The 15,657-nt window shown below is 47.0% G+C and overlaps 1 protein-coding gene across 1 annotated transcript; it reads left to right on the top strand.

Moving 5' to 3' along the window:
• Positions 1-1,761: 1,761 nt before the first annotated feature.
• Positions 1,762-15,108, top strand: CRKL (CRK like proto-oncogene, adaptor protein). Its single transcript, XM_028709409.2, has 3 exons — positions 1,762-2,351; positions 3,866-4,328; positions 12,018-15,108. The coding sequence occupies exons 1-3, from the start codon at positions 2,017-2,019 to the stop codon at positions 12,150-12,152; spliced, it is 933 nt and encodes a 310-aa protein (XP_028565242.1). The 5' UTR covers positions 1,762-2,016; the 3' UTR covers positions 12,153-15,108.
• The last annotated feature ends 549 nt before the right edge of the window (positions 15,109-15,657 follow it).

The raw sequence follows: 15,657 nt of genomic DNA on the forward strand, positions 1-15,657 counted from the left end.
GGGTGTGATGAGGTTAGTGCTTTTTTCTGAGGGGACGCAGGGGTACACATATTCCTAAACGTTTTGTGAATCTTTATACTTTTTTCCATTTACTGTATTTAATTTTCCTGATTTGAACTATAAAATGGTGGTTTTCTTGAGTCAAAATGAGAGTGCCCCTAAACATTTTTCAAGAAACAAAGCACTGGATGAGGTTACTCTCAAGTAGGCATACGGAGGATTTTGCTCTCTCTGTGTGTGTAGACATATACCCCAAAACACACACACACACAGACACAGGCGTTAAAAAAACCCCCACACAGCCTGGAAAAAATGATTTTTTTAAAAACCACACAAATTATTTCTTAATGACCTAAAGTGATGCCACTCTCATTTGTTCTGAAACTATGCTGAAAAAGTGGGAAACACTTTTAAGAAGCCAGATAAAATAAGCAGGAAGTAAGGAACTCTAATGGAAGAACGGGGCAGTTTCAGGTTGCGTGGGTGGGGCTGTGCACTTAAAGGAGGGTGGGTGCACATGTCACCCACTGTGTTCCAGAGGGGAGAAGTGGGTTGGAGGTTTAACATCAGAAGCCTCTTAAATCAGCTGCCACTGCAACATGATGGCAGCCAAGGCAGACAGATTTAAAGGGCAGTTAGGCAAATTCATTGTGGAGGATGAAGCCATTTATTGTGATGGCTCAGCTTTGGGCTCTAAAGAGCAGCCGCTGGGAAAGGCCCCCTCATTATGGGCTTCCTGGGAACATCAGGAATTGCTGCAGGGGATTGTGTAATCAAAACATTAATATTAATATTATACAATCCCATGCGGGTGTGGGTGTAAACCTCTGAGTTTTGAATGAATCAAGCATTGGCATGAGACCTCCAGGTATAGGGCGGCATATAAATTTAAAAAATAAAAGAAATAAAAATGACTGAACAGTGGAAAGATTTCCCAGAGTGGAGTTTTAAAAGCAGCATAAAATTTATTCATAGCACCCATGGTGTTAAATAGGAAGGGGAGGAAGTCAGAAATAAAAGTGTGTCAGTTGCGTAACAGCGCAAGCTTCTTACAAACTTCGCCACTACTTGGCTGCAGAAAACAAGCCATTAAAACTTGGAACTGATTTTTAATTTAAAGTGTATGTGTGCGTGTCAGCACAAAAGCAGGATGCTCGTCGGGACCAGCCTTAGCTTCCAAGACAACTCGCATGCCTCCCAGCTATTTTTGGACTACAACTCCCATCTGACCCCAAGGCAGCACGGCAACATGAGGACGGTGGGGGCAGATGGGAGTTGTAGTCCAAAACAGCTGGGAGGCGCGCGAGTTAAGGCGGAAGCAAAGGAGAGCCTAACTCCAACGGGCCGACCACAAAAGGCTTCTAGTGGGCGACATGAGGCTGGGCTGGGGTCAGGCCTCTCACAGATCACCCGTCCACAGTATGTTTGCGTGCGGTGTGGAGGAGAAGGATTTGAACGAGGTCGCCTGCTCTGGAGTGACAGGCTTTGCATCTCCCGAGGAACTTTCAGGCCTCAGGACGGACGTCGCTAGGAAACGGCCGGAAGCTGCCGCTCTAGGAGTTCCCTTTCCCCCCATACTCACTATCTCTGGGAGGAGGAGCGGCGGGGCTCTTCCGAGCCTGCGCAATCCCCGAATGCGGCAGGTGGGTAAAAATAAAAAATTTGGAGCTCGGGAGCCCCGCCCCTTTTGACGCCCGGCGTCTCCCTCGCGCCCTTCCTTCCCTTCCGCGCCTGCGCGTCGGGCGTGGCTTCGGGCGCCCCTTTCCCTCCCGCTCCGGCCTGGGCCGCCATTTTGGCGCTGCGCTCTGGCGGACGGAGGAGCCGAGAGCGGCTGAGGCGAGCTTGGCGGGCAGGGCCTTGGAAGAGCCGGCCGCTCCTCCCGAGGGGCGAAGGGCGAGCGGGATGCGCCGCCTGAGCTGAGCAGGAGGCTCGCCCCTGCGCCCGCCTTCGCTTCCCCCGGGCCCCGCGGCCTGCCTGCCTGCCTCCCCTCCACCTTCCTCCCTTCCCTCCCTCGCCATGTCTTCGTCGTCCTCGTCGGTGGCGTCGGCGGCGCGCTTCGACCCGTCGGACCGCTCGTCGTGGTACGCGGGCCCGCTGTCCCGGCAGGAGGCCCAGGGGCGCCTGCAGGGCCAGCGCCACGGGACCTTCCTGGTGCGGGACTCGGCCACCTGCCCCGGCGACTACGTCCTGTCCGTCTCGGAGAACTCGCGCGTCTCGCACTACATCATCAACTCGCTGCCCGGGAGGCGCTTCAAGATCGGCGACCAGGAGTTCGAGCACCTGCCGGCCCTCCTCGACTTTTACAAGATCCACTACCTGGACACCACCACCCTCATCGAGCCCGCGCCCAGGTCAGGAAGGAGGCGCGGAGGCTCCTCGCATGCATACACGCCCCGCAGCCCGCCAGCCACTGGCATCCCGAGGGAGCGGCGGGAGCTCTCGTGAAGCCCCGCCAGGTGCCAGGACTAAGTGGCCCATGATGGCCTTGACCTTTGGGGTGCTTCCTCTCCAGAGAGGCCACCTAGGGCCGCTGCAGGAAGCCCACCGTGTCACCACCCCCGGGAACAGGACCACAGGAATTCTCACTGTCAAGCTGCTCTTTTAATGGGGGGGGGGGTGGAAGTGAGCACCAACACTCCTCCTTATGCCACAGTACGGGGCTAGCCCAGGGCTACTGAATCTGTATGAGGTCACAGGGTGGCCATGGGGAATCTGTGCATGTGTGCGTGCAAAAAGGCCCATGGAGCTACCTCTGATAGGCGCATATGTCTTCATCTTCTCATGCTGCTGAGATGCGGCAGGTGTTTTCCCAGATGTTCCTACTCCATGTGAGGGCTGTTGTAGCCCTTAATCTCGTGCTGGATGTGGGCATCTCAAATTGATGGGTATGGCTGTCAACTTGCTTTCCTCTCTACTTGTGAGAAGAGGAAACGTGTGGTTGCCTTGTGCATGTGTCACAGTTCACACTTGGATATTCTGAAAACCAAGTTAAACCTTGAAGTTACAAGTAAAGAAAAAAAAAATTCACCCTCCCTTGTCATCAAACCTGCCCCCCCTCCCCCAGACACATATCAATGCCCATTGCTTTCCTTGCCCATCATTGCCCTGGTCACATCAGGAAGTGCAGCTGCAGTGTGCTACTCCTGCCTTCAGTCATGCATTTCACAGCTTCCCCTCACTTTAACTAGGTTGTAGCTAGCCATGTCCCTCTTCACAATCCGTAAACCATTCTGACTGGATTTTGGAGCCCACGATTGGTTGCTGGAAATCTTAAGCATTTGGAATCGGTTCCCTTGATTTGGGTAACCACCTCATTGTAACATATTAAATTTCTTCTCGCTTCTGCTTGTCTCCCCAAATAGGGAGATGACAAGTTCTCATAAGATGTAACATGAGGTGGCTTAGTGGTCAGGTAAGGAAGAAGCCAACCAGCAGGATAGGACAACTTCTGGATTTGGCAAGACAATTGGTTGAATGACGTAGACATGGGTGCTTCAAAACCAAACATTCTGTATTTTATGAAAGTAGCTGTTCCCTAAAGCTGTGTTACACTTCTAAAGCTGTTCTGTTGGTAGAAAAGGGCACAGCTGTGCCCTGCCCTGTCACTTCTCCTGAGATGATTGTTTCCAACCGTCCGTTTCCCCCCCCCCCCAGCAAAAAAAAAAAAAGGGACACTGAGCTCTAGCCTCTCAGTAGTAGTTGCTGCTGTGTTCAACAGGGCCAATGAATGTGACTCACATACGTTTCCCCCCCAGGGGGGCTTCTATTGAGTATGACATACACTAGCCACAAAGAATTCCCTCAAACATTTCAACCCTAATTTAAGAGATCAGTTATCTGCTACTAATCCTCCTGTCTTCTTTAGGTATCCAGCTGCACTGATGGGATCTGGATCAGCCCCCATCATGACTGCTGCAGAAGATAACGTGGAATACGTCCGGACTCTTTATGACTTTGCTGGAAACGATGCAGAGGATCTGCCATTTAAAAAGGGAGAGATCCTGGTCATTGTAGAGAAGCCTGAAGAACAGTGGTGGAGTGCCAGAAACAAAGATGGCCGTGTTGGGATGATTCCTGTTCCTTATGTTGAGAAGCTTGTCAGATCTTCCCCACACGGAAACAGGAACAGGAATTCCAACAGCTACGGGATTCCTGAGCCTGCCCATGCTTATGCTCAGCCTCAGACGGCCAGCCCTCTTCCCAACATAGCCAATACGCCTGGGGCAGTCATCACTCCCCTCCCATCCACACAGAATGGACCAGTCTTTGCCAAAGCGATTCAAAAGAGAGTTCCATGTGCTTACGACAAGACTGCCTTGGCGCTAGAGGTAAGCTTTTCAGCTGGCTGGACGTGAGGCTTGGCTATCCTGTCTAAAGGGAGTGTCTGCAGTCGTTCCGTTAAGGGGGTTTTAAGCTATTTTTGTATTAGCGTACTTCTATAGTTGCATATGGGCCTGTGACCAGGAGGGTGCCTGCTTTTCATGTTGACTCTGGCATCTGCAGAATTCAGCTTCAGGAATCTTGGCTAGCAGGTGCCAGGAATGGTTCACAGGGCTGCTACCCTAGGTCAAACATTGGATTGGCAGTGGGGAGAAAGCAGCCTCACACATCATTATCATCATCATTATTATTATTATTATATCCTGCCCATCTGGCTGGGTAACACCAGCAACTCTGAGCAGCTCCCTACACAATATTAAAAACACGATTAAACATCAAACATTAAAAACTTCCCTAAACAGGGCTGCCTACAGATGTCTTCCAAAAGTCAGATAGTTGTTTATTTCCTTGACATCTGATGGGAGGGCATTTCACAGGGCGGGCGCCACCACCGAGAAGGCCCTCTGCCTGGTTCCCTGTAACTTCGCTTCTCACAGGGAGGGAACCGCCAGCAGGCCCTCGGAGCTGGACCTCCGTGTCCGGGCTGAACGATGGGGGTGGAGACGCACCTTCAGGTATACAGGACCGAGGCCGTTTAGGGCTTTAAAGGTCAGCAAACACTTTGAATTGTGCTTGGAAACATACTAGGAGCCAATGAAGATCCTTTAGGACCGGTGTTATATGGTCCCAGCAGACAGTTCTGGTCACCAGTCTAGCAGCTGTATTCTGGATTAGTTGTTTCCGAGTCTGGTATAGTGTCCTGGTTACGTTCACTCCCTACAAATCCTGGCCTAAAACAGAGCCAGCCACTTGGGTCACTTTAGTGAAATGCAGTGAGAAACAGGCTGTTGGCTGCTCATGAGTCTTGGTTGGTGCTGGTATTTGTTAGGAAGGTTTAAATGACATCATCTGCCCCAGGTCACTTGGATGGGGCAGGATAGTAATCACATTTAGATGTAAGGCATTAAGCTGTGTAAAACTGGTACACTGAGGGTGCTTCTCCTGACTGCTCTGTGCACACCTTCCCTTAAGGACCTTAAAGCTTTTAAGACTGCTGTTTTCAGGTGGTTGTTAGTGTTGAGGCAGAGATGGTCTGTTCCTGTACTTTTCAGGTAGTTCGTTGCAGAAATCAGCCTTGGCTGCAGGTCTGCCCACCTTGGCTGCTGCTCCCCTTTGGACAGTGAAATTCATGTGTGTGCATTCACAGGTGGGGTGTCTTAAAGGACCTTGTCTAGTCTAGCTCTCTGTTCCATACAGGAAATTCAGAACAAATGGTTGCCCAGCCTCTGCTCAAAGCCTCCCAACCAGATAGAGCTCAGCATCACCACCCCTCTCTGTCATTGACACTATTGCTGAATTACTCTTACTGTTAAGAAGTTCCTCCTCATGTTCAACTGAAATCCAGCTTTCTGTGACTGAAAGTCCATTAGATCATGTCCTTCCCTCCAGCCTCACCAAGCTCAGGTTTCAGCAGTCCCTTCAGCCTTTCCTTGTAGGACTTGCTGGGCATCCCCCTGACTATCTTTACTGCCCTTCTGAATATCTTCCAGTTTCTTTTGGCAGCCGCCTTACACTGCAGCAGCCACAGATGAGTTCTGACTAGTCCAGAATCAAAGGAGAACTGTTATTAGCCAGCCCATAGTAATAAACCTTATTGCACGTAGCCTTTGCAAACTTCCCATCAGTTCATACCACAGACTAATAGTTTACATAATAAAACGTACAGTGGTGCCTCGCAAGACGAAAAGAATCCGTTCCGCGATTCTTTTCGTCTAGCGGTTTTTTTGGTCTTGCGAAGCAACCCCATTGGCGGCTAAGCGGATTAGCGCTATTAGCGGCTTTGAAAAAGGGGGAAAGGGGGGGGGAATGGCGAGACTCGCAAGACGTTTTCGTCTTACGAAGCAAGCCCATAGGGAACTTCGTCTTGCGAAGCGCCTCCGCAACGGAAAACCCTTTCGTCTTGCGGGTTTTTCGTCTTGCGAGGCATTCGTATTGCGGGGCACCACTGTACATTGATACCGTAGATTTAAATATGTCATAAATAAAATCCATATCCACCATATTTACTGCACATAAAACTTGGTTCAGTTCTTTAACAACGTTCATAAAAAAAGTGTGCATGTAATTTCTCGGCATCTAGGCCAAGTAACAGTGCAGTATATAAGTAACAGGAAATTGGTCAATAATGGGATTTCTTGAGGGGTTCTATTCAGGTACAGTAAAATAATAAATAGTGAGATATATCTTCAGTAGACCTGCATCCAAAGAGGCATTATTGCTCTGACTGGAGTGCATTTTTATTTCCCTTCAGGATATGTGAATGGTATTACAGTGGTACCTCAGGTTACATACGCTTCAGGTTACAGACTCCGCTACCCCAGAAATAGTACCTCGGGTTAAGAACTTTGCTTCAGGATGAGAACAGAAATTGTGCTCCGGTGGCGTGGCGGCAGTAGGAGGCCCCATTAGCTAAAGTGGTGCTTCAGGTTAAGAACAGTTTCAGGTTAAGAACGGACCTCCGAAACGAATTAATTACTTAACCTGAGGTACCACTGTACATGGAATCAATGTTCTGCAAAGGCCTTACATAACTAACTTGTTTTAAACTATTTCTGAATTTGTATTTTTAAGTTCCTCTAACTTGCCCTGTAACCTTACAGTGAAGGACAGATAAGAAATCAAAAGAATAAGAATAGTTTAATGTATTGGTCACTTTCCACGAAGAGTCCCAAACTGACTGACAGAAATAAGTAGGTTGCTGAGATGTTTGCTTAATGCTTTTGCGCTGACAGTAAAGATGGTCAGCAGTTTTATCTTACGCAAACATCTCAGAAGATAAAACTGTTGACCATTTTTACCAGGGGTCGGTAATGGGCTGGTTCACTCCAGTGGAGATCCCTCCATGGGCCGGATCGTGCACGCACGTTGGCGCGTGGGGCTGCGATTTCTGGTGTCTGCGCAGACACGTTTTCTGGCATCTGAGCATGCACAGACGCGATTTCCGGCGCCCCAGAAGCGAGTCACCGCGCTGCACCGGTTTAGTGCAGCACGTGGGGACTCACCGAGCGGGTGGCTCGTGGGCCAGTTAAACGACCCCCGTGGGCCGCTTGTGGCCCATGGGCCTTAGGTTGCCTACCCCTGATCTTTACTGTCAGTGCAAAATGTGAGCACATCAAATGGTCAGTGGCACATTTCAACTATAAGATTTTTGCAGTGAAGCAATGCAACCTTTCACTTTGGTTATAACAGTGGCTTCTAAAGCTTCTCCTGGCCTTACTGTGATTATATTGTGGGGAAAACAATGAAACCTGTAATCCTTTTAAGTAGAGCAAAATATGCCAGATTGCAGCACCTCCAAGGAGTTCTTGACTTCTCTCCGATCTCAGAGTCATTTAATGACTGTTTCCTGCCTGCCTTGTGGAGGAAACTGAGCCTGGACCTTTTGCAAGAGACTCATTACTGGGTTTTGAAATAGTTTATTTTATTTTCATTTTAAACTTGCTAGCTAAGAGTTCAGAATTGGCTCCTTTTTCTGTCCATTTCATTGATTGTGCAGGTGCCCTTTTCTTCCTTAGTTTCCCACTCCAGCGCTTTCCTCTTGTCCCTCATTTCCCTTCTTCTCCCCCCCCCTCCAAAAAAATGTTTTACAAATAATGGAAATAAGATGATACTTTAAATTATGGTTGGGGGAACTATAGTGAACCCACCCTGCCCAGTGAGGCCGGACTGCAACTCTCATCATCCTTACCCTTTGCCATGTTAAGTGGGGTGGGGGCTGATGGGAGTTGGAGTCCCACAGCAGCTGGAGGCTGCCCACGGATGCTGGCCGGCACTGTTAAACTCAACTTCTTTGGCACATTTTCATTTCATGCCATCCTTATCTGTGAGTTCTTCAGAAAGTGTGTTGTTCCTCTTTAGCTGTGGCCGTTGTGGCCATGGACTGTTAACATCCCAAGTGTTTAAGTGGGTTGCTTAACTTAAATGTGGAAATACTTTGCTGCGGCTGATAGCTGCTAAGCGATGACTTCAGCCTTGTAAGGATTTGGGGCTGGTATTTCCTTGTTGGTGGTTTCCATCTGCTTGTTGCTAATTTCCGGGGTAAAACTGGTGAGGACAAAGGAGGATTAAGTGACTTGGGGCAGAATCCAGCCAGACCTTCTTGGCAAGGTCCACTGGAATGAATGGGGCATAAGCATTAGTTGTGGGGCTTGTGCTGACACTTGTGGCTTGAACAGTAACTTGGAACTTAGCTGCAGGCTTAGCAGTGAGTCAGAGGAAATTATGCGCCTGAGGTGCCTCATTCCTTTTTTATCCCTGTGTCTCTCAGCTCAAAGAAGGAGTGTGGCAGGCGTGAGTAAGCTTGTAGTGACTTGCCCGTTCCTAAGTCTCTATAGTCTACATGGTCTGGGCCACGTGATACAAGATTTCCCTAAAATACACCCAGGCTTCCTCATTTGGATGGGACAACCCGCTTCCCAAATGCCAGTGTGCCACCCCTTCCCCCCAGTTTCTGTCTTCCAAATAGAGCCAGGCCTCTCGCCACTGCTCCCCCACAAGTGAAGTGACAACCTGTTTTCTTGATATTGAAATAATTCATTATGACTCTCTTTCCCAAACCTCACGGGACCCACCTTATTTAAATATCTGAAAGGTCACTCAGGCAGTTCCAGTGAAAAGAAATTATTAGTCTTTCAGCACAAATACATCGGACCATAATGCCAACATGGTGCTCAGCAGAGAAGCAGAGTTGTAATAATGCCAGTTTTGTGGAGGAGGCGGATGCCCGGGGGCCACTTGGCCATAGCTGGCCTTTTGCTGGCTCTGAGGTTCTCAACCTGTGAGGAGGAATCTTTCTGATATGGCTTTGGGCTTGCCACTCTGTTTTCCCCTTTGTGAGGAGGTGGACAGAAAGGAAGCATCACATGGGAGCTCTGATGCCTCACAAATGCAGCAGAGCCTCTCCTCATGGCTCACTTTTGACATCCATGTTCTCAAGGTGGGCTTTGTCAGCTGCCCCAAGAAGCCCAAGGTCTGTCTGTCTTTTGACTTGGTTTTGTTGCTCGCTACCTACGACCAGATACATTTCTTTACATAAGGGAGCAAGTAAAAATGTGGACCTTCTACCATCTCATTCTTTTGTGTATGCTTTGAGATCATTCCTGCTGCATCCTGACAGTCACTATCTATCTATCTATCTATCCATCCACCCACCCACCCATCCATCCATCCATCCATCCATTTATTTATTTATTTAAAATATTTATAGCTCAGCCCCCATCTTCTAGCAAGCAGTGGCAAACCTTTAAGCGAGAGCAACGCCTGCTGCTGTTGTTGCCACCACAACCTTTGAGCGGCTCTTGGGTGCTTGGTTGGGCCTTCTCTGTGGCAGCATCTAAGCCAGGGGTAGGCACCTCAAGGCCACAAGCAGCCCACGAGGGTCGTTTAACCGGCCCACGAGCCACCCCCAAATCAAGCCGCCCACTCAGTAAGTCCCTGCCCGCTGCGCTAAAGCAGCACAGCGCGAGGACTCACTTCCACGGTGCTGGAAATTGCGTCTGCGCAGACGCCAAAAATCACATCTGTGTAGACACAGACGCCGGAAATTGCACATGCGTGATCTAGTCCATGGAGGGATCTCTGCCAGAGTCAACCGGCCCAGACGAGGTAAACCTTGCCGACCCCTGATCTAAGCTGCGGAATTGCCTCCCTGCTGTTATGCCTCTACTTCCTTTGATACAGGAGATACCCACCTATTCTTCTGATTGTAAACTGTTTTAACTGATTTTAATACTTCATTTTTGCTTTGTTGTAACCCACCCTGGGACCTGATGGCAAAGAGCTCCAATTAATAAGAACAAGGTGTAATAATAAGTGGAGGTAGTGATTATCAATGTCATTTCCTACTGAAGTCTGCCCATTGCCGCTTGTCATGGAAATTATTAAACATATATTTAGCCTACACTTTAAGGTGTCTGCCTTCCTATCCCAAGGCAGATTGCAATGTGTCAAGTTGCTCTACAATATTAAAATTCCAACATTTAAAAATAAACTGATCAGTGATAAAACCACCCAAGTGTCAATCAGAATAACAAAATTCTTCAGGGCTTTCCTGAAGGCTAATGGAGGGGGGCACTACATATTTCCTTGAGGTGTGTGTTCCAGAAATATGGGGTGGGGGGAACCTGTGGACTGGTGAGCCAGGTCTTGGCTGCTGATTTCTACCTGAGCACAGGCTGTCCTGTATCCTGCCCCTCTGTTGAAATTGAATTCCCAAGCACTGCCAAACTGCATACTTGACCCTTTATGGGGTCTATAATTATGGCTTTATGATCCAAGTTGAAAGTTTGCAGAAGATGCCATCAAGGCAGAGGCTGCCCTGTCCTTCCCCACCTCCTGCCTAGTTCAGCTTCCCCCCTCCTGCACATCAGGACACTTTCTGCTCTGGGATCAAGTTTTATTTTGTCTTAAGAAGTTCCTAGTATTATTATGTGTCCTACTTTTGTCTGATTTTTTTTAATTATTGCAAGCTACTCTGGGTGTGTAAAAAGTTATAAAATGAAGTAGCTCAGAGGCTCCCAAGAGGGTCTTCTTTTCTTTCAGTTTTGGCCTTAAATTAACTATTAAATTAGCTATGTTAATGACCAAAATCAAAACCTTGTTATACCAACCACTCAATATTCTCCGTGGAGAGGGTACATTAAGTAGTATGTTTAAACGCTGAATGTGTAAGTTTTATGTGCAGAGTCAGTGGATAAAACAAACAGCATTAGATGTACTGCTGGATAAGTGTTTCATAGCTCTTGTATTTGTTTAAAAAACAATTTAAAATTGTTAAGATAAAAATAAAGGGGAAAGCATTTTGAAGGGCAAACATTCTGAAATGGCATCTAATGCTCATGCTGGCCATTATAACCCTTCAGCCCACTAATACTTTTAGGTCATCCAGAAAAACAAGCCCTCCTCTCATCTTATAATTGCCCCCAATCTTCATACAGAGTAAAAGAAAGAACTGGCATTATAGGAAACCTATACAGGTTTTTTTGGGGATTGCAGCTGGGCCCATTTAAACTCCTTACTCAGCTTTGCTTGGCAATTTGAGGTCAGCCACTGCAGGAAACAGGTGGGCTCTTGTTTTGGTCCAGCGTAGCTTTTCTCACTTGGAGTGTGTTGCTGTGGGAAGAAGGTGCTGCTTCTTAGTTGCTGTTAGTTTAAGAGTTGTAGGTTTTCACCTCTATGAAATGCCTCCTCATGTCTTAGTGGAAGGACAAGGGACTCGTGCTATTTTATTTTACCCTTTCAATGGTTTCTGGACCTTCCTTCCCCAGAGAAGAAATAGAACTGGGGCTTTTAGTGTCACTCAGATCTCCTTCTCCTCAATTGGCATTGGGGTGCTTTTTCTTCCAAGCCTGGGGGCTGGGCTGGACTTGAGTGAGGGGGGCGGAACAGGCCACTTTCCATGGGCTGCTATTACTGGGGTGGCTTTTATGACCACCAGCCACTGCCAACTTGTAGCAGGCCATGAATGGTGCTTTCTAAAGTTAAGCTTCATTTTTCAGGTGTAGTTCTGGTACGTTGAAATAATTTGACTGTTTCCAGCCATGTCCTAAGGTGTTTTTCCCTCCCTTTCAACTTTGCAGGTTGGTGACATCGTGAAGGTCACAAGGATGAATATCAATGGTCAATGGGAAGGTGAAGTTCATGGTAGAAAAGGGCTCTTTCCTTTCACACACGTCAAAATAATTGACCCTCAGAATCCTGATGAAAGCGAATGATTCCTGTTGGCCCATTTCTCTGTTGCTGCTTCATTTCCCTGGCTATCATGAGCATCATCGGAAGTGCAATGATGACTGTTAATGGCGCCTTGTAAGCATTGTCCATTTTTTCCAGCTTGCTGCAATTTGACAGCCCTGTAGTATCTGTTTGGAATGCATACAGCTGAAGTTGCTTGTGGGCCCTCGTGCGGCAATGACGTCGTCCAAAACTTAAAAGTAGCACCTGGAAGGATTTTGGACCTTGAGCTCCAGAAGATTGGTGATGTCACCCAGGCAGAAGAACAGAGGGTGGAACTTCAGCTGACCCGGCCAAGGTTTCTGTCCATGGGCAACATTCTACTCAGGAGGAGAATTCTAAGCAACTTTGTCCAGAACCTACGTAATTTTATTTTTCCTTCCAGGGCAGGGAACACTTGATTTGAGAGGAAATAATCTGTTTAAGCAGTTAGAATAATAGTGTCTTTAGGCTATAATTGATGCTTGTGTATTATTAGCAAGACAGTTCTGTGAGTTTGTCGTTGACCTAGAAACAAGTTTGGAATGGCGGCAAAATGTCATTTTAAGGAATTGCATTGAGCAGGGTCTTCTATTTATAACCGTGACACATAACTGGTCTGTTTTGCCATACACTTGTCTAAAACTTTGCTGTTTTGTTTGCAAAACCATGGCAGTTTTGTTGTTTTTTTTAAGCTCAATCTGACAGTCACTAGATGCAAGATTTTAAAAGATAGACTTTCACAAGCTTGGTTGAAATTGGCACTTTCTGCCTCTTTTAAAAAGCAAAACCACCAACCATTGATAATCTCCAATGGGAATATAGACATAATGAAAAGTTTTTACCATTTAAACCTTTTAACTATCCTGTGCCCTTCTGTACAAATGTCTCTGTTAGATTCTAACTATCATAACGAGGAATGGTAAATGCAGAAACCTGAATGTGGGTTTTGTCATTTGAAGAACTGACTCTCTAGATGATGGTTTTTAAAAGTTTAGTTGGCACGTGTTGTCTCTTGAGGATTTTGGACTTCTGAGGAGCCTCATGTTCAACTCAGTATTAAAGTGCCTTAATTTGGGATGAAAGTTGCTGAAGGGGATGCCATTTCAGCTTTAAGGTCTGCAGAGAAGCAGTTCAGTTCACTGATCCTTAAAACCCTGTAGTGACTGTTGATGGTCTGAAGAAGCACGATTTTACTGCCAAACATACTGTGAATTAGGCTAGCCTTGATACTCCCAGAAAGCATTTTCCCACCTTAGGTGCTAAGACCCTCCGTGATGGACAGCAGCACAGTTGTCCTAGAGAATAGCCAGGCAGGTGCCCCTCTTGATCTGTCTTGAGTTACGGTGGAGTAGTACTACTGAGCTTTGTGTTTAGGAATATTTAAGCTGCAATAAATGTCAGTCTGCCATAATAAGATAATCCTACTACATAGAGGCCCTCACTCTCCCGAGCTGTCCTTAAATGACAGCTTATAGATATAGACTGTGTGCAACTTCTGCCTTGAAAAGCTGCAGAAGCAGCACTTGTGTGTGCGTTTGTGCGTGTGTGTGTGCATGATGGGATGCTTTTTATTTACCCTGCTCTCAGCAGGCAGCGAGGAGTCTGATGTCGGAGCCCAGGAGCTGTTGCTTCCTTGCCTCTCGTCAGACTCTTTGCTGCCTGGTAAACTAATGTTAGGATTGCAAATAAGAATCTCGGCACATGAGTGTCTGTTAACCAGGACCACAAGCAAGACTAGCTGGTGGCTTCTGAGACAGGTGAGAGCTTTTAAGTCCACCTGAAGCCAAAGAGTGGCTTCTGTCATGGCTAACGAGTGTAGCACACTAAGTTGATTTTGATGGTAAAACTTGCATCAAAATGTTTATTTGCTATTTTATTATGATAAAAATATTTTCATACTAAAAAAAACTCCAACCAACCATGTTTAATCTGTCTGTAAACGTCACCAGTTTTTCCTCTTGGCTTCTGGCTGGGCTGTGTCTCGCAGAAGCTGCTGTCCCTTCCTGGGGCTAGTTTCCGGTTAATCGTAAGACCTCATCAATCTATGCATTACGATGTAAGGTGCCAAAAAGCCTTGCAGTGCAATCCTTGGCATGTTTACTCAAAGTAAGTCCCATTTATCTCAGTAAGCCTTGCTCCCTCAGTGAGTGTGCATAGGGTTGGGTTTCAAATTAGTAATTGGTTGAAATGTCTGCTGTCAAAACCATCTTGGGAAGGTTTTCCCTTATCCTGCTGTACAGATGAATGGATCCCTGATCGAGGGGGGGGGGGACTGGCAAAAGTGCCGATAGAAATCATGATTGTTTACAAATCAGGCAGGAATGCATCAAAGGGAATCTCCTGTTTGGCTGGGCCTCTTGGGGGGGCCCCGACCATTATTATTTTTGTAAAGGGACAGAAAGCGTTCGCTGTGCCATTTCATGTGCCTGCAATAACTTTTTGTATTGTATAATGAACATTCTGGAACTGGGTTGGCTGTCCTGTGTGTGTAGTGATTTACTCCGATGTCTCCAGCAGAACGCGAAACTTGACTGCTCTCTTCCCTTGTGGGACCAGTAGAAGCGTTCTGGGGAGCTGTAAATGTTCCTCTTGACCTAGTTTGGGTTGTTATAAATGCAAACATATCCAGACCCATTTTTTGCAGAGGGGGAAAAAAGGTGGCCTTGTACTTAAAAGACAGTCTTCACTGTGCAAACATTTTTACATAATGGAAGTATCATTTGAATTTCAGGCAATAATGTGTTATGCTTTAAGCCTTATTGTGGGGATCATCATAGCTTGTTTTTATTTTATTTTGTGCTACAGAATTAACAGTATTAAATATATTCTTAGAACACACACAGTGTCTTTTGTTAAAATTAATGCCTTTTTTGTTTTCTTAGTTTACTTCACTGGAGGTCCCACACCCAGCCATTGCCCAGTTTGCGTACTCTCAATAAAACATGCATCCAACTTGCACCAATAGTTGTCATCTATGCCTTGAATGTTCACCGTCATGCTGGCTGCCACCGTCAGGCTTTCCTGTGATAGCAGAAGATAATCTGTGCAAGAGGATCTCATTCCCTTCCCCACAGTGCTCTTGTGGCTGCAAGAGAGTGGGTCTCTTACCCTGCATGTCACTGGTTCCTAGCATTTAGAAAAGAACAATGCTCTCTGAATATGCTTAAAGGAACATTTCCTTTATAGCTTCTGGACTCCTGGAACTGAGAAGTGGTAGGGAGGATGCACAGCTCTAGCAGTGATCCACGCCCTAACAGAGTTGTCCCATCCTAGGATTTGGGGCAGGGTGCAAGAGAGAAAGGGGGCGCTGTCATTGTTTCACCTGCAGCAAATGGATTAGAGACCTTTCAGCTGATTAATACTTTTCCATAAGGCCTCCTTTCTCTTGCTGGAGATTTGTGGCTTTGTAGGTAGCTCTGTGTCTCCTCCTTGTCAGGTGGAAAAAGAAAGATCTGCCCAGAGCACTGTGTGTGTGTGTGTGTGTTTGTGAATGGACTTCAAAAACCA

The sequence above is a fragment of the Podarcis muralis genome, chromosome 16, assembly GCF_964188315.1.
Source record: "Podarcis muralis chromosome 16, rPodMur119.hap1.1, whole genome shotgun sequence".
Classification (NCBI taxonomy): domain Eukaryota; kingdom Metazoa; phylum Chordata; class Lepidosauria; order Squamata; family Lacertidae; genus Podarcis; species Podarcis muralis.

What these genes read in the sequence shown, in the direction of transcription:
- CRKL (XM_028709409.2), top strand. Translation starts at nt 2,017, where the DNA reads ATGTCTTCGTCGTCCTCGTCGGTGGCGTCGGCGGCGCGCTTCGACCCG. An exon ending in CTCATCGAGCCCGCGCCCAG is followed by an intron (nt 2,352 to 3,865) that starts GTCAGGAAGGAG and finishes TGTCTTCTTTAG; the next exon opens with GTATCCAGCTGCACTGATGG. An exon ending in AGACTGCCTTGGCGCTAGAG is followed by an intron (nt 4,329 to 12,017) that starts GTAAGCTTTTCA and finishes TCAACTTTGCAG; the next exon opens with GTTGGTGACATCGTGAAGGT.